Below are 22532 nucleotides of genomic sequence, written 5' to 3' on the forward strand. Positions count from 1 at the left end.
ATTTTTGCAGGGATGCGCCAAATAGTTGCTCGCTGAAGTTGGGAATTAGGCCACATGCTCGCTCCCTAAGGAGGGAATGCTGTTGCTCCAAACTTCTTTCCAGCAGAGAAGTTGGGATGAGATGCATAACATGCTCGCTCGCCAAAGATGGAATACAATCGACTTGTCATGTAGCTCCAATGATGAAATACTGTTGATGGGCCGCCAATGATGGTATATGGTCGATGTGTCTCCAACTATGGAATACGGTTACTCACTCTCTAAAGATGTAATACAGTCACTTCATGCCTCTTTCTCGCCGAGCCAACGAGAGTGGACGCGCAAAGTAGTTCCTCACCAATCAATACGGCCACCCCTTGCATCTTATTGGCCTGATATCGAGACCATCTGCACTTCCTCATAAACTTGCAAAAAAAAAAAGGATTTTGGAGATTGGATATGACGGAGCCCACGGTGCTAACTGCACAATGCTTCTTGGTTCTATACGGATTGACGCCCACGGTGCTAATTGCATGAAGCTTCTTGGTTCTATACGGATAGACGCCCACTATACTAACTGCACGAAACTTCTTGGTTCCGCATGAATCAATGCCAACGACACAACGCTTCAACACAATATCATGATGCTTCTGATCCGGAATTCCTCAAAGTTATTCCATTGGTTGGGAAGTCTACAAGTAGCTGAATAGAACCTTAATGCAACTCATGGAATACACATTATTAATGCTTTTGAAAAGAAGAATAGCTCCTTTAAATAGAGTTTTCAAGGCGGTGGCCGTATCTTACGTGGCATTGCAAAATTCTAATTCAAGTAAGAGGCGAAAATTGATTTTAAATAGGCAAAGAAAATTTAATTTGAACCATGATGGGAGTTGGGTTCAATGAAGAGATAAAAGTTTTCTTGTCAAATGAATGCCTACGTGGCTTAGCTTGTCCTACGTGAAATTGGTTTTGGCTTAGTCAAATATTTGCTTCTTCATAGTCATTCAGTATAGTGATCTCACTTGATGAAGAAGAGCAATCAAAGGGTAAATGTCCACTTTGAAACAAGGAGGACAATTGCACATTTGTACCAAGACAAAAGCAAATTAAAAAAAAAAAAAAAATATATGTCTGTATGGATACTTCAAACCTCGTCTTTAAATTCGACAACTATCTCAATCCTATAAGCCTTGAAGCAGGGGGCATTTGTAGGCATTGAAATTTAGTCGGACTTAAATCTTATTAGGTGGAGCATATTCTAAATTCGAGATGTATTGGTCCAAACAAATATTATGGGTTAGTATAATCGGATTTATTACTTAAATCCAACATGTATGGATTTAATTGAAAGACTAATTCAATTGGGCTAGTATATCTTGTCGGACTTCACATGATGCGCCCACTCTATTAGCCCAAGGTCCACGCCACGTGTCGAATGATGTGGTGCGCCAAATGATCAAGTCAAGTCAAGGACCAATAAAGACAAACCACGTGTATAAGTGACGCATCATGCCAAGTTAATAGAAGAACCAATCAAATGTTGCCAAATGTTCAAATAACATGGTTCAACCAATCACATACATACCCTAGCTCTCCCCTATAACTATAAATAAGGGTCTTCATAAAGCCAAAAGGGAGGAAGAAAAATACATAGAGAATTTCTTATCCAAAAGTCTTTCGCATACTAAGAAGTCTTCACTCCAAGTGGTGAGCCGCAAGTTTCCGTACCTCTACGTTTGTGATCAAAGTTCGGCTACGCATTCGTAGTGAAATCTCACCAACAAGTAATCTGTCCATTCAAGAACAAGAAAATCCCTTGATTGATGGTCGTGGGGAGAAGAATCAGAGGATTGCATCTTTTTTAAGTTTTAATGAAGATTGTAATACCCGCACAAATTCTTGAAATCAAATATTATTCTTTGTCGCTACTTTTCTTGTCTTGATTATTATTTTCAGGAACGAAAGATTAGTCATTACAGTCCTTCTTTGGGGTGGTCTTTAATCTTTTCCCCTCAAATTGCTGCTCTTTAATTTTTGCCCTTCGCCTAAAATACCCCGAGGTTCTAGGTTCGAACCCGGACTTAGTCATAAAAATAAAAATCGCAAAGCAAGGCTTCGCGAAAAGTCTGTCTTATGCGGAAAACTTTTCCTTAAGGCGTAACTATCCAGTAGACTTTTAGTTATGCCTTAAGGCAATATCTGTCGCATAAGGCAGACATTAGTTATGCCTTAAGGCAAACTCTGCCGCATAAGATAGACTTTTTGTAAAGCCTTTGTTACGGTTCACTTTTACGCAGGCGCATAAAAGCTTCTAAGAGGTTGTTGGTGCTCTAATTGGATTTTAGTATTTTACAGTCGCCACCTAATTTATTAAGGAAAACTAGGAAAACCGGGTTAAAAGGGTTTATTCAAACAAGAGAAAAATCCTTTTGGACCAGAGTTCAAGGTAAGGGTTCTGGTGATCACCGAGGAAAGGTTTTAAGCACCCTAGTATTAAGGATCCGTAGAATACGCTTGACCTACGAGCGTCAATGTGTAATTATTGTATTATTTGCTTAAAAATGTTTAGGTTTCCGCAAAATTTCATTTAATCACATCATAACTTTCAAAGAAAATTTTGGCAAAAATTCCCCTTAGAAAAGGGTTTTGGGTTAAAAAAAAAAAGTCCACATAAGTGTTCAACTCACTTTATTGCCGGACTAAATACACCCGGGATTTCTCCGAAGTAGAGTCATTTTAATCCTAATAAAATGGGTTTAGTTCTTACTAGTTTTATTATACGTATATAGAAAATATCATAGATATATATTAAAATATCATACATACCCATTTTTTTTTATCATTTTACAGCTAATTATACCATTAAACCAATTTTAGAACTTGAAATCAAATAAAGTTTCTCATTTTTATGCCAAGTTAATAGTTGACCATGTCCAAAAATGATTTTTTTTTGGGGCTAACCTTCCTAAAAAATTCTAAGCGTTTTCCTAAGTTCTACATCCACATGGGTTTCAATAATCATCAAGTATTTTACAAATACATTTATACAAATAATGAATATAAAAGGAAAGTTTAGGTTGGTGGGCCTACCTAAGCCCATTAGTTAGCTATTTTCACTCATAGCTGGGCCTTCACCATTTTTACTCATAGTTGGGCCTTCATGCAAATATTAGCTTCCCTTTTTCTCATACGGACTCGATGAAAAAAGGAGGTTGGGCTCTTGGCCCAACAAGTTTATGCAAGGATGGCCCGAATGACCCCAGAAAGAGTTTCACATGCAACACATATGGACAAGTAACTAGATAAGTACTTGAACAATATGTGATTAAACGAAATTGCAATAAACAAAGCAGGCAAACACATAAAACTAAAGAAATAAAACAAATAGGCCTCGGCTAATTAATACACGAATCAGACTTCAAGGCCCAAACAAAACTATTGAAGCAGAACTAAATAGACCAGGCTCAATGTATATATCAAGCTTAACAAGTGAGAAATTTTAGTGGCTCGATGGCACGAATTTTTGAGATCTTCTCAAAAATTCTGCCCCCAGTTGAGCATGCGTCAATCCTTGCACCTTTGCGAAGTCCTATCTCTGAGGCTTCTTAGGGCTTTCTTGGGTTTTTCTTTTGGTGCGATCGAGCTCAAAGAGCGCCTACGTATCCTGTCGCAGTAGGAGTCAGGTCAAACGTAGTTCGGAATAAAAGTAAATGAATTTTTGGTTTTTACTAATATTGTGACGAGGTCCCAAATGGGCTGCCTACGTATCACACTGTGGGGAAGTCAGGTCATTGTGTAGTTCATATTACAAAGTTGTTTTGTTTTTTCCTCTCTGTTATAAACTTTTACAAGCGAAAGGAAATAGCTAATACATGTACATAACATAACGATTACAAACAAAATGTACTATTACAAATTGACAAACTTGTCTTTATGCGTAGCAGCGCTTGATTGCGTCTAAGTTGATTGGCTTCGACCACTCTTGTCCGTCCATTTCTGCTAGTGCTACTGCTCCTCCGAGAGTACTTTACGGACCACATAAGGACCTTTCCAGTTGGGAGAAAATTTCCCTTTTTATTCATCTTGGTGTGGGAAAATTCTCTTGAGCACCATCTACCCAATTTGGAAAAGTCGAGTTCTGACTCGTTTGTTGAAGGCTCTTGCAATCCTTTTTTGGTATAGTTGACCGTTATTGACACCTAATTTTCACCTCATAAGATGCGTATTTTAATTTTTAAATTTTTCGAGTCAAAGACGGAGCAAGGATGCACCCTTAAAAAAATTTAAAATTTTAAAAGTCCCGAGAAAATTACAAAAAATGACGTTTAATAATTATTTCATAAAAATTGATAATTACAAGAAAGTTATGAGTTATTTACTTTCACAGATATGATTTGAAAAGAAGATAAACATCCCGCTCTGTCTAAATCGGAAAAATTATTAATTAAAATGATGTATGAATTACGACTCATTTTGACCGCATTTTTCACATTTTTAAATATTGCTCGGAACTATGTCAATATTAGGATCGTTTTAAAGCTCATGTCTTAAATTTACGAGTTTTAATTTTTATTTAGCCTAAATAATTATTACGTTTAGCAATATATATGCCTTTATATTATCGGTAAATATTTTAATTAAAGGGGGGTTAATTTAAGTGTTTTTAAAAGTAGGAGGGGGTATTTTTTTTATTAAAAAAGGGGGGGGGGGGGGGGGTTGGGGGGTTGAAGTTTATTAAAATAAACTTCCCATCCCCCATTTTCATTTCTTCCCCTCCCCCCCCCCCCCCCCCCCACCCCCACCGACCCTTTCCTCTCTTTGAGAGGCGATTTCAGGCAAATTTAGAGTTCCGCCATTGACGGCTATTCCACGATGATTCACGGCCATTTTTGGCCTGATTTGAGAGTACTTTCATGCCCAGTCACGAGTTCTCATGATTTTCAAGTTTAATTTCATTCGAATTTTAATTTTTAGGCCCAGATTGGATCATGTTGAGGATGTTACTTGGCTTCTCTCAAGTATATGGTTGCCATGGGCAGGGCCTAGAGCCCTTAGCCAACTTGTGCACCATATGCACTTAATGAGAGAACCTAGGGAAATTTCCTAGAAGGTTCTTCGGTTGAATACTAATTTTGGGGATTTTATCTTGTTTGTATGATTTTTGTACCGTTGGAATGTGATAAATTTGTTATTTGATGACGGGGCGTACGATCCTAGTATTTTTTTATTTTTTGTTTATATTTTTTTGGTACAATTAGTTTGCATTTTAATTGTCTTGTATATGATTATTGTGAGATTTTTGTTGGATAAGGTAGCAATGGGTACAATTTGCTGAAATTCATTTTTGTCCTTCACTAAATTTGAATTTGTTTAGGATAGGGTTTTTAGAATTGGGGGGAAATTCAGTTAAGGGACCTGAAACCATTCCATTTTTATCCCTAGCATCATTTTGTGCTATAAATAGAAGAGTTTATTCTCATTTTACAGAGTCTTTTTTCTGAAAATTTTTGGAGAATTTTGAAAGGTTATTTGAGAATTTAAACTCTCTATTACTAAAATACTATCATTATACTATAAAAAATACTACAATATACCAACATACTATAATATACTATTCAAAATACTACAATATACTAGCAAAAATCAAAAAACAAAGGGCTGTTTTTCAAAGGATAAGTGTTGGTGTTGAAGTGTGTTGATCCAACCCCTCCTCTTTGATCTTTTGGTTGCCCTACAAAAAGGTGATACTCCTATTTCTAACCTATTTTATTCTATTTACAGCTTATATTTTTGGTTATGTTACTTGAATCATAGTATGCCATTTTGCTTTTGAAACTATTATGGAGTGTAAAGGTGATAATAGAGTTGTTTAGATGTATTTAGTATTGTTTAATAAGTGTTTGAAGTTTTAAAATGGTTGTTTGAATGAAAGGGGACTCATTTTGTATCTATTGCTACTGTTTCATTGGATTTTTCTTTGTTTCTGGGGTGTTCAAGTTGGTTCTGAGTCTTGAGGCACGTAATAGTTGTATCCTAGTGTTATTTGAAGGATGTGATGTCTTAAAATAACTTTAAAAATGAGGAGAAGGGTCTGTTTTAGCTTATAGTTTACTGTTACATTAGATTTTCTGAGATATGAACTTGTCATGTGATTTTTCTGTGAAGTTTTATGTTGTATTGAAGGTTCTTAAGGTGGTTCTTCTCTGATTCTTGTTGTGTTGTCACTGTTTCATTAGATTCTAAAGTCCTTTGGTTTTTGGTAGCTTTTGGTCTCTTGAGTTTGATCATCTTAGGTATTGATTCTAGTTTAAGGAATAGAGATTGATACTAGCTTATTATAGCTTAGAGTCTAAGAAATGAGTTTTAAGGGTCAATTTTAAAAAAAAAAAAATTGTTTTTTTTTAAAAAAAATAAATCCTTTCATTCTTTGGTTGAAACTATTTTGAGACCAAAAATGAGTTTGTTTTCCTTCACTTGTTGATAATGACTAAAATCTGGTCCAAAAGATGTCTTGTAGTACTTTGTGTCTTTTTGTAATAACTTGAAAAACTTTAGGTATAAAACTGGATGAAAAGTGGTTTTCAAATATAGGTTGCTTGTGCTTTAGTATGCTTAAGTATTTCTGGAGTTTCTTGTTGTTTTAAGTATATAGTAGTGTATGTTATATGTGGACCCTATAACACTCTCTAAGACTGATCTTGAGCTTAAAAGATGATTTTGAAAATCTAAAATATACCCTTGGTTCTCTGTGTTGATTACCTAGCTTAAACTAAATATGTCCATGGCCTCTGCTTACTGGCTTGTTCTATTTTGAAACCTATGACCACTGTTTTTCTAGAAAATGACCTTCCAAATTTTCCCAATATAACTTGTAACCTAGACTTGAAAGGTGTTTGGAAAGTATGGAACCTATTAATGCTAAGAACTTCTAAAATGAACCTTGATTTCTTATTTTGGTCATGTGATTTTCAAGACTATAGGAGAAGGACTTTTGTTCTTGAGTTTAAAATGGAATAATGGATCTGGGAAAGGACCAGTATTGTTGATGATTTTATCTTATTCCTCTCTGTGTCCTGTTTGTTACTTGTTTGCAGTGTCCATATAACTTGCCATTTGTGTCTTGTACCCTCCTTATACTAATATTTCTTATAGCTTTCTTAGTCCCTCTTGCTCAACATGATCACCTAGTAGACTAAAGCGAGCCTTAAAACTGAAACCATGTTTAGATGATCCTGTTTCTATTTGACTCACTTGGAATGTTCAGTTACTTGAGTTTGTTTGCTTGTTTGAATCAAGTTATGTCTAATGAACCATCTCTTGCACCTAGGACAGTACCATGAACCTTTTTGTCTCAGTTTTGGAATTCTTGAAACCTGTCACTCCTCCTACTTGAAGTCTCTTTTCACTTGTGATTTGTTATGACTAGTTGATCCATACCTTGTACCTAGGATAGCCATCATGCACCCATTGTGACCCTTATAGGCTTCTACTTGTACATGTGACTCTTTTGTGCAAATTTTGGAAATAGAACAAGCTTATAGTGTCCTGGAGACTCTGTTGTTAGACTATTATACTTGCTATGTGCTGGGGGTGATTTTAGGGACTAGAAATGGCAAGAAGTTGATCATAATAGACCTTGACTGAAACCTGGAATGCTTGTTAAACTCGTAGACCTGCTTACTTAGTATTTGAATTTGCTTAAGGTTAAAACTAGTTTAAAATGGCTTAAAACCTTGTTGTTGATCCTGTCTTGATTACTCTGTCTGTCCTAATAGAACGCTGCTTGATTCCACATTTGTTCTTGGGCCTATTTGTTTAAATTATGAGAATGAAACTAAGTATAAACTATCAGTTTGAAACCCTGTTAATGTTTCCTATGAGGCTGCTTATGCTGGGATAATCTTTACACTTAGCTGAGACCCTTTATGACTTGTGATTGAATCTAAACTAGGATTTGGGAACTTGGGAATCATTTGTAAACCTATGCCCTGAATCCACTTATTATTTAGGTTGTTTTAAGTTAAAATTGACACAAAAATGATCTTTGATTCTAAAACTTGCTCCTGTGCTCTCTTTATAAGTAGTAGGTAGCTTAAAATGATCTTTTGTCATATGGTTTAGCTTTTTGTCATCTGAAATGAGCTTTTGGTTAGGTGGTTCATCACTTGGTATTCCTTAGTTGCTAATTCTCCTCAAACAGTTAAAAAAAAAAAAACTAAGACTATGTGCATATGATTGATGCCTTAGCTTGTTTTCTTTTCTACATCTCTCAATCCTGCACAGCTTTGTTTTCCTTGTCCCTCCACTGTCAAATACTATCTGCTTTATCATTTAGAATTGAGCCATGTTCTTCTCGATTTTACTATACTTGCTTCTGAACTCTGACACTTAATATGCCTTGCACCATCTTTTATCATTTCTAAAACTACCTGATTCATCTGTTTCTATGACTAGTTGAGCTATTCTGTGACCTTCCTGCCTCATATATATTGAAAATTGACATTAAGTTGCATTGTTATAGATCTCTTTGCTTGCTTGTTTTGCCTTGGCTGGTAACTGGAACTTGACCTTGAAATTGGGTGGATTTCTGGAGAGGTTTATGGCTTGCATATAACCTGAATATGGTGTTTAGAGTCGAGGTTAATTGAATATTGCAATATATATCAATTGCATATGGAGGGTATGTCCTTTAAAGGGTTTTGCTCTTCATATTTTAGTAATATACCAGTAAGTATATCATGTATATAGAGTTTTGACACTTTGAAATTTTGAGAGGAAACTGAGTGATATACTGGCAGTATATCGCATATATTAGAGTTCTGATACTTAGGAAAAATTTGAGAAAAATGGGGTAGTATACCTGTGGTATATCATGTATACCACCACTTGACATTTAGAAAAAATTTAAGAAGAGAATGGCTTGGGCTTTTATTAGGGCTTGTCATCTGCGCTTCTATACTTGACTTATTATTACTACTATTTTGGGCCTATTTGTTTTTTACCTGGACCATCTTATTATCTACTGCTGCTAGTTACAATATATGGGCTTACCCAATAATGCTGTAATTCATTTTTTGGCTATGTAATAATTATTGTAGGCTTTAATTTGTGTACTTAGTTTAATTTATGAGTGTATTCAAATGTCTTGAATACCCGTTTGTACCCTTGTCCATCCAAACCCGTTGGTGGGCCCCAGGAGGGCCCACTAGCGTATCTAGATCGAGTCTAACAACTTGGAGCAAAAACTGGAGCATATGTTTTGGACCCGAGGTTACCCCGTTGCATAACATCTCTATTTGGGCTTGGTCGGCCCAATTTCCCATCTCTGTATTACTTATGCCTTTAAATTCTTATTTGCGTATTTATTTATAAATTGGAACCCTTAAAAGGTTATCCCACATTTAAAGTCGCCTAAACTTGATTTTAAAACTGTACAAACCGATTTTGGAAACTTTAATATAACTTGCGATTTTAAACGGACTGATTTAGTAAAATTTGGACTAAAAATGATCAATTTCATGAATTATGGGACTGATTTGAACATTTTTGAAACCCGTGGACCGATATGAACCTGTGGATTATATGGACTGATTTAAAGACTTTATGGACTGTTTTGACCATCTTAATAACTTGGACTATTTTTTACTAAAATTAGCTAAAAATCTAAAAAATGTAAAATAGTTAAAATATGGATAATAATAGTATGCCAAAAAATGATTTTATAAAACTTAAACTAAAAACCTTTTTCTAAACTTAGGTGAGCTTACGTAGTGTTCTACTTAGGTTAACGCCTTTGGGTTTTAACCTAGGTATTCTAGTCCGAAACCCAAAACGCCCAATTATGGGCAAAACTCTACCATTTTTATTTCTTGAAAAATGAGTATTTTTTGCATAAATGACCAGCCTTCATTTGCGGAAATATAAAACAAAAGTAGTTTTTTATCAAAGACAATTTATATCTATAAGGCATACTATTAGAACCCGTAGGTCAACCGTATTTTATGGATCCTTAATACCGGGATGCCTAACACCTTCCCCAAGGGATCTCTAGAACTCTTACCCATACTTTGGTATAGATTGGTTTCTTTTAAAATTTAACCGTTTTAAATGAACCCTTTCGAACTGGTTTTCCTAACTTACCTATAAGTTAGGTGGCGACTCTAAAACGATGTCCATTTAGAACACCATCCACGTAGAAGTTTATTTTTTCCTTTTTTCCAGTACGCTTGACAACCGTACTTTTCCGGAACACTTTCCTTTTTAAATGAGGCAAGTGTAAATACGAATTGGAAAAAATACGACCCGCTACAACCGTGACATCTTCTCATCGATTAAGGCTAATTTCTCATATCGAGCTCGAACCCATTCGGCGTTGTCCAATTCTGCTTCATGGATGATCCTTAAAGAAGGTATCTCGACTTCAGCAGGCATAACCGCTTCAGTACCCACTACTAGAAATTTGGTCTATGGTAACAGTGTCGTTACCGTTGCAGTAGCTTGTTTTTCCGTTGCTATAGTGATAATGCAACGGTTTTAGTTACTGTTACAACAGCTTGCGTTACAATAGGTCTATTGTGACGGTTAATTGTGACGGTTTGTAAAACCGTTGCAATAGATTATCCTATCGCAACGATTTGCTCTTCACGATCATTGCAACGGTTATGTGTCTACGGGAACATATATGAACCGTTGCAATATAGATTTTTGCATCGGTTATTCAACGCTATTGCAACGCTCATTTCTGACTATTCAACTACTGTTTCTTCCTATTGCAACGATCGTTATAGAGCTAATGCAACGGCTATTTAATATTGCAACGATTATTTTTAGGACTATTGCAACAATTATTATAATTCTACTGCAACGGGTATTGTAGGTCTACCGCAACATATATTATGGGGCTACCGTGACAGTTATTGCGGTGCTACTGCAACGAGTATTATGATGCTACTGCAACGGATATTATGGTGTTGCTGCAACATACTATAGAGGGCTAACACAATATAGACCACACATATATCAATCACAAGAAGAAACTATGCATAACTAAAATAATAATTCAAGATCCGACATCACAACGAAATAATAATTCAAGATCCAACATCATACCAAAATAATAATCCAAGATCCGACATCATATATACCAAAATAATAATTCAAGATCCGACGTCGTACCAAAATAATAATACAAGATCCAACATCGATCATACCAAAATATAATCCAAGAGGTCAAGTAATATACATAAAAGGAAAATATCAAGATAATGTTTGACCATTCAAGAGGTGGAACACACAAGTTTTCAATTTTCCAAAAAATTAACTCAATCCTCCTTAGTCGATCATGTATCTTCACTTCTTTCATCCCCTTGTTCAATTTCACCACCTACAAAAAAATGATAAGGAAAAATGATTTAGAAAAGCTTTCATAAAAGAATTTAATCTCTACAATGCATACATACTAATGATGACAAGACTAGAAATGAATATACTCTTAGTCATATTCAAAGGTATTAGTGTTTACTTGATAACCTTATTCAAACACACACCCTAATGTACTGGACAGCCATATCTCTGGTATAATCAAAGGTTGCAAAAGGAAAGAAACGTCGTCTAATATGACTTAATAGCTCTCCAATTTTGTCCGAAAACATAAGGAGAAACGAGGAAAAGCATCCTAGTTATTGTGTACTTTTTGTAGTTTAGCCACATAAACTGGTTTCTTGATACTGCTTTTTAACAGCTTCAACAGGGTTAGCACAACTAACTTCAGTTATGCACAAGAAAAGCTTCTTCATTTTTCTTTCCCCAGCCAACAAGTCCATTCATCTAACTTCTAATTAAATATGCTATTTTTCTTTTTTACTTCTGAAGCACATAAAGCATTCCAATTCATAGGTAGAAAGAAATAGTTCTGGTTAGCTAGTTGTCTATATACTCCTTGTATAGCGACTCTCAACACTATTTTTCAAAGAAATCTTTTTTCTCTAATGATGTGCAAAGACACCTCGACTCATTTACTAACAGAAAACCAGAAAAGAAGTGGTGCAAACTAGACCAGGCCAAGACATATATAGGCAATGAAAAATGCTCAATATCAGTATCGTGGAAGTAACCCTCTCACTATTGGAATAACAAGTATACAAAATCATTAATAACTATGGTTCCAGTAGATACTGAAAGATTTAAACCATCCTTACAACTTATAACACCGTGATGTTTCATAACAAGGCCTGAGAATAGTATCCAATCTGCAGTTGGAGCAGGCCACATAGCTGAAGCTCTATATATATGAAACTTATTAGAACCGAAAGAGATTATACTGGTGCCACTGATTGCAAAATGAGTGGTGCAACTGGTTTTTTAGTTTGCAGGATATATATACAGCAACACACAGATGTGCATGCAACTTATCAACAACTTTTTTTTCCAAGTTTTAGTTTAATTTTACCATGTTCATTGTATAGCAATTTGTAGAACCAATATAAGTCAGCTATATCGCAACAGAGAAGAAGTGAGACTAACCTTAATTGTTGCTATCTACTTGTGGGGCAGACGTAGCTTCTCCCGATGAAGGAGCACACAATGCTACTAGCATGTCTGGACTAATTAATCTTGCACGTTGGAGTTTTTCAATTACTTTTGCAATAACTTCTGCTCGCATAGTTCTCTTTTGTTCCTCCATTTTTTGGATCCTTTCTTGCATTTCTTGCACTACATCATTTGTGGCATTTGAAGTTGGTTCAAAAGTTCTAGCTTTTCCTTTCAAAGAAGTCTTTGTAACCCCCCGTCCATATAGTCTTAGACGTCCCGGATGTTCTGGACCCATAACGGCTGAGTATGCATCAACAGGCTGACTACCATCTGCGCTTAGTTGTGTTTCAATTTCCTCCATTTCAGCCTAACAAAGAAAATCCAACAACCGCACTCAAGCAAACAAAAACTAACAATAAATAATAGATTTCAATAAAAACTTGCAATACATAATATACATACAATTTTACTAGTTGTGTCTTTATTTGATTCCTTGTACAAGCGCCCGGGTTTCCTTGCTCTTGTTTCCACAAAGATCTCCTTAAGTGATACATTTCCCTTGGTTTTTTCCTAGTCACATCAAAATGGATATAAAAAATCGCTTAAAATGACAGGTTAAGACTTAATAAAAAAAAATAAGAGAACACACCAATTTATTGCGGACTAAAGCGAAACTTTTTTTACCGACTGTGTGCGGATTCAACAACTTCTTCCGATTCTCAGTATTTGTTTTACACATTTTCTGCAACAGAGACAAGAAGATAAGAAGAGAAATTACAAGAAAAAAGAAAGCAGTAGCAGTAGCGATACTGCAGCAGAGAAGAGAAAGGTAAAAAAAACCTACAACGACAGTCATATCGCAGCAAAGAAAGAGAAGACAGAGAGACAGAAGGACACTTGCACCAGAGAAGACAAATGTATTCTGGAAATATATTTTTCCTGGAATTTCTCAGACTTCCAATATTCAAGGAGCTCTTTAAATTGACATTCCGGAATATGACCTGGCCTTTTTGCCATTATGATTCCATCAGTGACTTTTGGTTTGTAACAAAGTTTCTTCAAGTCACTTTTATGCCTTCTCCAAGCAGCATGAATTGCATTCAAAGTCCACTTTTTGCCAGCTTCAGGAATATCATATTTCTCCTACAATTTTGTGTCATTTTGTTAGCATAAACAATACTTTTAACAGATACTTAAATATTGGAAACTTCAAACCTTGGTATATATCCATAAATCATCTTTTGTGTCCATTTTCCTCCAATCAAGTATATCAAATGGGCAAAGGGTCGCAGTCCTCGCTAATGTACCGAGGAAGCTACCAAAATCTATTACAACATCTTCAGTAGGACCAATAGGTTGATTGAGCCTATTCAGTAGGATCAATTTACGCTCATGTCGGCTATGCACACTATGCATTTGTGTTCTGCCTCTTTTTCTTTTCTGAGTCGAAGGGCCTAAAGTTAAAAGAAAATGCAAGAAATTAGAAGTCATGGATGAATTTAATAAGTTCGTAAGCTATGTGTTACCTTCTTCAGATTGTTCATTTGTGGGAGGAATTGTAGAATCCATTTTCATTTCCTCCTCGACGGGCTGTTGCTCCTCGACGGGCTGTTGCTCCGCGACGGGCTGTTGCTCCTCTACATGTTGCTCTTCTACAGGTTGCTCATTTTGGTTAGATTGTGGTGCTACTGGCTGTTGTTCTCCAATTAATTCTAGCAGATGATCTCTCTCTGACCTTATAGCTTGAACAGTTTCGTTTGTGGTTAATAACTGCCGTGTTTTATTTGCCAAGGATGACAGTGAACCAGGTTTAGCATATGCTCTGGTTTGAGCTCTTTTTTTTCTTGTTGAAGGCCCTTGTTGACTCATGACTATCCAGATCTGTGTAAATCTAAGACTAAACAAGTGAGAAAATCTGGAGGACAAATATAATAAGCATGATACATATTATTAAAAATCTGATATAACACATGATGAAGATGTTGAAGATCATGATAAGATCACTGATCATGATAAGGTTACTTAGGATAAGTACAATCTTATTATTGTTATTGTTAAGTAGTTGTGATAAGCTTAAGTATTAGAGTTTAGTTAAATGTATAACTCTATCATAGACTAGTTTCCTTCATGCATTAGAAGTGTGCTATACGAGTGGTGCATGTGTATAAATACACTACCACTGCATCTGTAAGTATTATCAGTGAATACAAAGCATTTCTGCATAGCCTCAGATTTCTCATGGTATCAGAGCTTTAAGCTCTTCTTCCGCTACTGAAAATCTCTGGTTATTAAAACTCAGTCCAAAAAAAAATGGCATCAACTCCTAACACTCTTTCAGCCTCTTCTTTGCACCATCTCATTACCTCATATAGAGGACTCAAATGTTGTAACTCATTCAAGTCATGAGATTAGCCTATCTCATCAAAGGATGAACCAACCACAGTAGATGAACCAAAACTGACAGTCTCTGAAGAAACTACTGCTAGCAGTGGTAAAAGCAGTGACAAAGCTAGTGATAAAAGTTGTGAGAAAGCCAGTGATAGTAGTGATGATTGGGAACAAAAGGATGTGTTGCTGAGAAGTTGGATTTCTGGTACTCTATCAAAAGAAACCATGTATCTCATTGTGGGATGTAAAACTGCCAAAGAGATGTGGGAAACTCTGGAGGAAACTTACCTTCAGACCACTAAGGACAAGGAGTTTCAGTTAAAGCAGCAACTTCAAACCATTAAACTTGGGAGCAAAACAACTGATGAGTTCTTGAAGGAGTTCAAGAACATATGTGATGGTTTACCAGCCATTCATAAGCCAGTTGATAAGGACAAGGGATCTAAAAGAGGAGGATTGTATGCCTTGGAGGACAACAACCTAGCATTGACAGCAATAGAGACAAGGAGGAGTAGAAGTAGTTTTAGCTCTAGTGATGTTTGGCATGCCAGACTTGGGCATCCAAACTCTAAGTTTTTAGAAGTTTTAGACAAAAATAAGTGTATCAATATCACTTGTTGGAATAAAAGTCCTACTGTTTGTGTTAGTTGCCAAATGGGAAAAGGTTGTAAATTGCCTTTTGGCTTGAGAAATAAGATTGAAAAGGAACCTTAAGAAAATCAGAATTCTTTGAGGTGTTTGTCAAGTTCCAGAAAATGGTTGAGAAACAGTTTTCTAAAAGCATTAAAGTGGTTCAAAGTGATGGAGGGGGTGAGTTTTCTAGCATTGTAGGAAGCCTGCAATATTTGACACTGACCAGACCTGACATAACTCATGTTGTCAACCTTGGTAGCCAGTTCATGCAGAATCCCAACTCTGTGCACTTTCAGGCTGTCAAGAGGATACTAAGATATGTACAAGGAACTATTTCTCATGGGCTATGTATTATATCTCAGTCCTTATTCAGACTATATGGCTTCTCGGATGCAGATTGGGCAGGGTGTGCAACAACAAGAAGATCCACCACTGGCTACAACATATATCTTGGTGCAAATTGTGTATCCTGGTCCTCTAAGAAGCAAAACACAGTGGCAAGGTCAAGTGCAGAGGCTGAATATAGAGCCTTAGCTGCTACAGCAGCTGAACTCACATGGATAACTTATATTTTGCAGGATATTGGAATATACATCAAGTCTGCTCCTACACTGTTCTAAGAAGCCCAAACACAGATGTGGGATCAAGCATGGTTCTAAGAAGACATATAGAATAATCAAGACAGACTTAACCACAGAGTTTTAAGCCATTTCAAACAAGTTCTAAACTTAAAACAATTTCAAACACTACATAAACAGGTCAGTAGGTTTAACAAGCATTCCAGGTTTCAATCAAGGTTTGCTGTAATCAGCTTTAGTCATTTTTAGTTCTTCAAAATCACCTCAGCATATAGCAAGTTTGACAGACTAACATTAGAGTCTCTAGGACACCATAAACTTGTTCTATTTCCAGAACTTGCACAAAAAAAAAAAAAAAAAAAAAAAAACCACATATACAAGTAGGAACCTATGGGATCATAATATGTGCATGAATGCTACCCTAAGCTAGGAATGAAATGCTAAGTGTAACATGGTTCAACAGTTTGCAAGGAGGAAAAATGTATGTGAGACAATTCAAATTTCCTAAGCAAAAGAAAGGGGGGGGGGGGGGGGGGGGAGGAGGGGTGCATCACAAAAGCAAGTATCACTCTTAACCTTTTAAGAAGCCTTAGTTCCTAGTTTAGATTCCCTACACCTAGTTCAATAGGTGATTATATTAGGTAAAGAGAACCAAGTAGTCCATAAATACTACAAGTGCAAAATACAAGTTACAGGTGACCAAACAACATGAATATTGCAAATAAATAACCAACATGAGACAGGACAGATGGTCTGTAAGTCACAAGCAAATCAGAGGTGCAAATGAACTTCAAGTAGGAAGAATGACAAGTTTCAAGAATTCCAAAAGGAAAAACTGAGACAAAATGGTTCATGGCACTACCCTGGGTGCAGGAGATGGTTCAGCGGACAAGACTTGATTCAGACAAACAAACAAGACTAGGTAACTAAACATTATTAGTAAATCAAGTAAAAATAGGATCACCTAAGCATGGTTCCAGTTTTAAGATTCATTTTAATCTACCTAGTAGTCATGTTAAGTAAAGGAACTGAATAAACTATAAGCAATATCAGTGTAAGACACAATGGCAGCTAATATGGACACTATAATCAGGTTGCAAACAGGACGCAGGGAAGGAACAGGATAAAATCACCAACAACACTAATCCTTTCTCTAGATTCATTAGTCTATTTTTGGTCAAGAACATAAGCCCTTCCCTTACAACCTTGAAATCAAATGACAAAGGTAAGAAGTTAAAGCACATTTTAGAAATTCTTAGCATCAGTAGGCTCTATTTTGTCTCTGATTTTAAGACTTAGGGTAAAACAATCAGAGCTACAAGTTCCAAAGTGTCTTATGGCCACAGTTGAGTATCCTAGGGTCAAAACAGGTTCATTTTGCAACTTTTAATCCTCATGGCCATGCATTGGCTAGTTAAAGTCTCAATCTACACAAAACAAGTTCTATGGAGTGTCAAATTATAAATTGAAGCAAATAATAACATTAAGAGGCCATTATCATCTAAAATGGATCAGAATAGTCCTCAAACAACACCTAGGTGAACACAGTTTTGTCTTGATAGTTGATTTCAAAGAAAGTTTCCATTAGTCACATGGTTAGGAAATTTTCCACAGACATCAGACTAAACTGCAGAAAGTTTAAGGCAAGGAACTTGGATGATGTATTACCTCTATCCTAGACCATGAAGATGCACTAGAAGCCAATTTGTTACTAGCCAAATTGAGGCACATATTTTTTAGTCTAGTATACTAATGTGGCTAGCTATGAAGCAAATACTGCTTACAAGGACCAGACTGATGAAAATGGGGATTACATATGAGGATGATCTATGTGTACTATGTGGAACATACAGGGCTGAAACAACACACTTGTTTGTGGATTGTGCCTAGGCAATAGAGGTTTGGCAAGCTTTATCCAGACTTGGCTGGGGATAACAATGCAACTAGAGCAGGTTCACTAAATTCTACAGATCAGAAGGTCAACACCAAACACTGGAGCAAGTTTAAAAGACAAGTACTGGCAGCAAGCCATGGAGCTGTGCTATATCACACTTGGCAAGCTAGAAATGCCAAGATATTCAAGGGACAAGATATAAATATAGAGTTATAGCAAGAATAAGTAAGTATAGAAGTCAGAAAATAGCAAGGCAATGTACTGGTTTTGTTGGACAGAACTTGTAACTAGAAATTGAGGCTATGTTCTACTTAACACCATCTGGGAGTTCAGGGAACTAGTTCTTCTTAGGGGTAAATATGGAATTTGTTGGTATGATAATATTTACAATGTATTGCCAAAAAAAAAGTTTATGCAGGAGCAAAAGATTAATGAGTTTGTTTGGATGATTCAATGAATGAGGAATATGCTCAATACATAAATCGAGAGCAGCGTGGCATGAAGTTTCAGTCAACAGAAGATAAAAACATGAAAAAGTTCAAAGGTCAAATTAAAGATAGACCAAATATTTTGAAGTCCAACATAATTATAACAAAGGAAAATTAAAGGAAAAAATCTGTGCGCATCTATTTACGCAGAAGAAAAGAGATATCGTTTATCAATAACATGATAACAAGTTTTGCTTCTTGTTCTTAGATTTGAAGGAAAATAACTAAGAGATAGAGTGAAAGACTAGAACCTGAATTTTTGTTGGTCTCCTGTGAAGTTAAAGATTCCTCAGAGATATTGCAGAAATATGGATACTGCATATGAATATAAGAAAAAAAGACTTAATAAGTTTCTCATCAATAAAAATCTCAAAATGAATATACGAAAGAAAGATTACATAATGTATCATACAGTGTGTGCACTAATTTAGAGACAAACATGAAGGTAAGCACATTAACAGAAAGAGAATAAAAGATAGTAAACGGAGTCCACTTTTCAATTCACTTCATTATAAAAGGGAATTTATTATTCACTACCAAAATTGATGAAGGGTATATATTTGTACAAGTTCAAAAGATCCTTTGTCAATCATCAGGCTCCATCCAATCCCAATCGGTATCATCGAAGTCAGCCTCCTCTTCCGATGTTTCCATAGATACATCTTGTGAATGTTGTGCAAGGGAAGACATATCAATGATATCAACAGGGAGATCTTCTCTCGACCATCTGACATCGACATCGAGTAATCTTTCTGATGAGCCAATGTCATCATTAGGCTCCCTCCAAAATGTTTCTTCAATATTAGGACAATTCTCTTCCTCCAATTCATACAAATCAACCGGGACTTTATTTCTTGCATAATAAAGCCCTTTCTCAATTGGATCCTCCACATAAAAAACTTGATGCACTTGAGATACTAGTACAAAAGGGTCGTCCATGCTGCATTTTTTATTGAAGTATACCCGAGTCAACCCATAGCCAACGACTTCATTATGAAACCAATCACATCTAAATAGTACAACACTAAAACAACCCCAATAATCAATCTCAATGATATCTTGAATAACTCCATAATAGGAAACCATTCCATCAATGGGATTTTGGTCTCTGGCACTAGCAAAACTATCAGTTGTTGCTGACAAACTCACTCCACTATTTTGAGTCTTGCATGAGGCATCCCGTTTCATCGTATGAAATTGGTATCCATTGATGAAATATCCAGTATATCTTCTGGCCACTACATTAGGCCCATAAGATAGCCATATTATATGATTGGGCACTTTAACTGTTTTAACTTTCTCTTTTAACCAATCACCAAATTCTAGACTATGAATTCATGCTTTTTTCCATGTATTTCCTCTACCACGTTTATCAATTATACTCTTATGTCCCCTGCAAGCATGTATGTTATATTAATCATTAGGTATATAAAAATGAAATTTATAACACATTATCATAATAAATAAAGTTCAAAATTCAAATGACTATTTTTTCTTACTTGATAAACGTCTCTACTTGTTCATCTCCAGTATTGAACAAAGCATACCGATGTGCTTCAACTCACTGATGACTATCCATGTCAAATGTCTTGCCTTTCCTTTTCTTCTTACTTCCATTTGGATGGCCTGTCTTAGGAAATATATGTGAAAAATCATTTTCCTTTGTTTGAACATCTTCATCCTCGGTCTGATACCTACTAAATCTTATCTTCACCCCATCATGTAGGTATCTTGAACAAAAGGTCAAACACTCTTCGGCCAGAAAACTCTCTGCTATTGATCCTTCTGGATTGGATCGATTCCGAACGAACCCCTTGTACTTACACATGTTTCTCTCATTAGGATACATCCAACGCAAATGAACCGAACCCCCAAGCTTAATTTCATCTACTAAATGGATAGGCAAATGTGTCATTATATCAAAAAAGGTTGGAGGAAAAATCTTTTCAAGGTCACATACTATATCTATGATTTCAGCCTTCATTTTATCAAGATCTCTTCTTCTTATAACCTTACTACATATGGTTCTAAAATAATTCCCCAACCTAATCAAGGCCAAAGACACATTCTTGGGTAACACTTTTCTAACCGCAACCTGAAGCAAGTACTGCATTATGAAATGAGCATTATGGCTCTTATATCCTGATACTTTCATCTCCTCCATTTGCATACGACGTGATATATTAGAGGCACGCCCTTTTGGTAATTTGACATTTTTTAAAACAGTGCAAAACAACCTTTTCTCCTCTGGTTTCATAGAGAAACAAGCTTTAGCCAGATGAATTCTACCATTCTTATCATCTTTAAATGGTTGAAGCTCCTTGCGTATCCCCATCTCGTGCAAGTCATAGCGAGAATTTACATGATCTTTGGACTTTCCAGGAACATCTAACAATGTCCCAAGCAAACTATCACATATATTCTTCTCTATGTGCATCACGTCAAGATTGTGCCTCAATTTGTTATGTGCCCAATATGGCAATTTAAAAAATATGGATCTTTTCTTCCATGGACCATCACTCTTCTGAGCCCTTTTCTTTCAGCCCTTCCCGAAGACATTATTGAATTCACGTAGCTCTTCAAGCACTTCTATGCCTGATAAGGGAGTAGGTGTAACTTTATGCTCCTCTTTACCATCAAATGATTTCTTATCTCTTCGGAATGGATGATCAGGAGGTAAAAATGCTCGATGACCCAAGTAACACATCTTACGACTATGTTTGAGATATTGAGAGCAAGTATCATAATTACAGGTGGGGCATGCCCATTTCCCCTTGGTGCTCCATCCGGAAAGCATTGCTAGTGCTGGAAAATCACTAACTGTCCACAATAAAGTTGCACGCATTAGAAATGTTTGGTTAGTTTCAGCATCATATGTTTCCACTCCCATTTCCCATAGTTCCTTCAACTCTGCAATTAGCGGTTGTAGGAACACATCTATATCGTTTCCAGGAGACGAAGGACCTGGAATGATCATTGACAACATTATATACTCCGGCTTCATGCAAATCCATGGTGGCAAATTATAGTTCATTAACATAACTGGCTATGTACTATGGGAAATGCTCATGGTTCGGAATGGATTGAAACCATCACTTGAAAGACCCAATCGAACATTACGAGGATCTTTAGATAAATTCGGGTGCAATGAATCAAAATCCTTCCAAGCTTCCCCATCAGCAGGATGTCTTAAATTCCCATCTTTGGGTCGTTCAGTAGCATGCCATCTCACGGCTACAGATGTTTCAGAACACATAAATATCCTCTGAAGCCTAGGCTTTAAAGGGAAGTACCTTAAAACCTTTGCTGGGATTTTAGTGTTCTTATTAGTCAAATCATCATGAACATTCTTCCATCTAGAAGAACCACACACGAAGCAATTATCTATCTTCGCATTGTCATTCCAAAATAGCATACAATCGTTAGGGCATGCATGAATTTTCTCATAACCAAGACCCAAATCTTTTATCACCTTTTTTGCCTTGTTGAAAGACTCGGGTAGCTGAGCAAATGGAAATGCCTCTTTTATCAAGTCTAATAAGTCTGAAAAGGCTACATTACTCAACCCGTGAATGCATTTAAACAAGTACAACCGAATGGTGAAACTCAACTTGGAAAACTTCTTACACCCTGGGTACAACTCTTGTTTCCCTTCGTCAACTAATTTAAAAAATCTCTTTGCATCTTCAGATGGTCCCTCTCTCACTCCTTCATGCAGCAGATCACCTTCTACATTCCTAAATCTCTCTTTCTCTCATCCTTCCATTTATCCACATCCTTTTTGTCTATTTTGCTTTACAACTTAGTATCATAAAGTAGTCCATCGATATCGTCATGCATGTCGGAAGTTTCATCATCATTGGTTGGATGCGGCATATTTGTTGAAGAAAATACTTCTCTATGGAAAACCCATTTGGTGTATCCATTAACAAATCCATAACCAAACAAGTGATTCTCCACCACCGTTCGAGTATGCCAATACCGATTAAAACACCTTTTACATGGGCATAGTATTTCATTTCCTTGAGAAGCTCGTTC

The 22532-nt window shown here is 36.2% G+C and overlaps 2 protein-coding genes across 2 annotated transcripts; one reads left to right on the forward strand and one right to left on the reverse strand.

Annotated features, from left to right (window-relative positions):
• Positions 1–12505: 12505 nt before the first annotated feature.
• Positions 12506–14382, reverse strand: LOC132601782 (uncharacterized). The gene is made up of 6 exons (XM_060314847.1): positions 14040–14382; positions 13729–13967; positions 13417–13656; positions 13202–13255; positions 12976–13083; positions 12506–12880 (listed from the first exon to the last, which is right to left on the reverse strand). Exons 1-6 carry the CDS (start codon positions 14380–14382, stop codon positions 12506–12508), a joined length of 1359 nt encoding a protein of 452 aa, XP_060170830.1.
• A 1274-nt stretch (positions 14383–15656) lies between these two features.
• Positions 15657–16154, forward strand: LOC132601783 (uncharacterized mitochondrial protein AtMg00810-like). Its single transcript, XM_060314848.1, has one exon. It carries the CDS (start codon positions 15657–15659, stop codon positions 16152–16154), a length of 498 nt encoding a protein of 165 aa, XP_060170831.1.
• Positions 16155–22532: the final 6378 nt, after the last annotated feature.

This window comes from Lycium barbarum, chromosome 7 (assembly GCF_019175385.1).
Source record: "Lycium barbarum isolate Lr01 chromosome 7, ASM1917538v2, whole genome shotgun sequence".
Taxonomy (NCBI): Eukaryota; Viridiplantae; Streptophyta; class Magnoliopsida; order Solanales; family Solanaceae; genus Lycium; species Lycium barbarum.

What these genes read in the sequence shown, in the direction of transcription:
- LOC132601783 (XM_060314848.1), top strand. Translation starts at nt 15,657, where the DNA reads ATGGTTGAGAAACAGTTTTCTAAAAGCATTAAAGTGGTTCAAAGTGAT.
- LOC132601782 (XM_060314847.1), bottom strand. Translation starts at nt 14,382, where the DNA reads ATGAGTCAACAAGGGCCTTCAACAAGAAAAAAAAGAGCTCAAACCAGA. An exon ending in ATTTATGGATATATACCAAG is followed by an intron (nt 13,657 to 13,728) that starts GTTTGAAGTTTC and finishes ACAAAATTGTAG; the next exon opens with GAGAAATATGATATTCCTGA. An exon ending in AGTTGTTGAATCCGCACACA is followed by an intron (nt 13,084 to 13,201) that starts GTCGGTAAAAAA and finishes TGATGTGACTAG; the next exon opens with GAAAAAACCAAGGGAAATGT.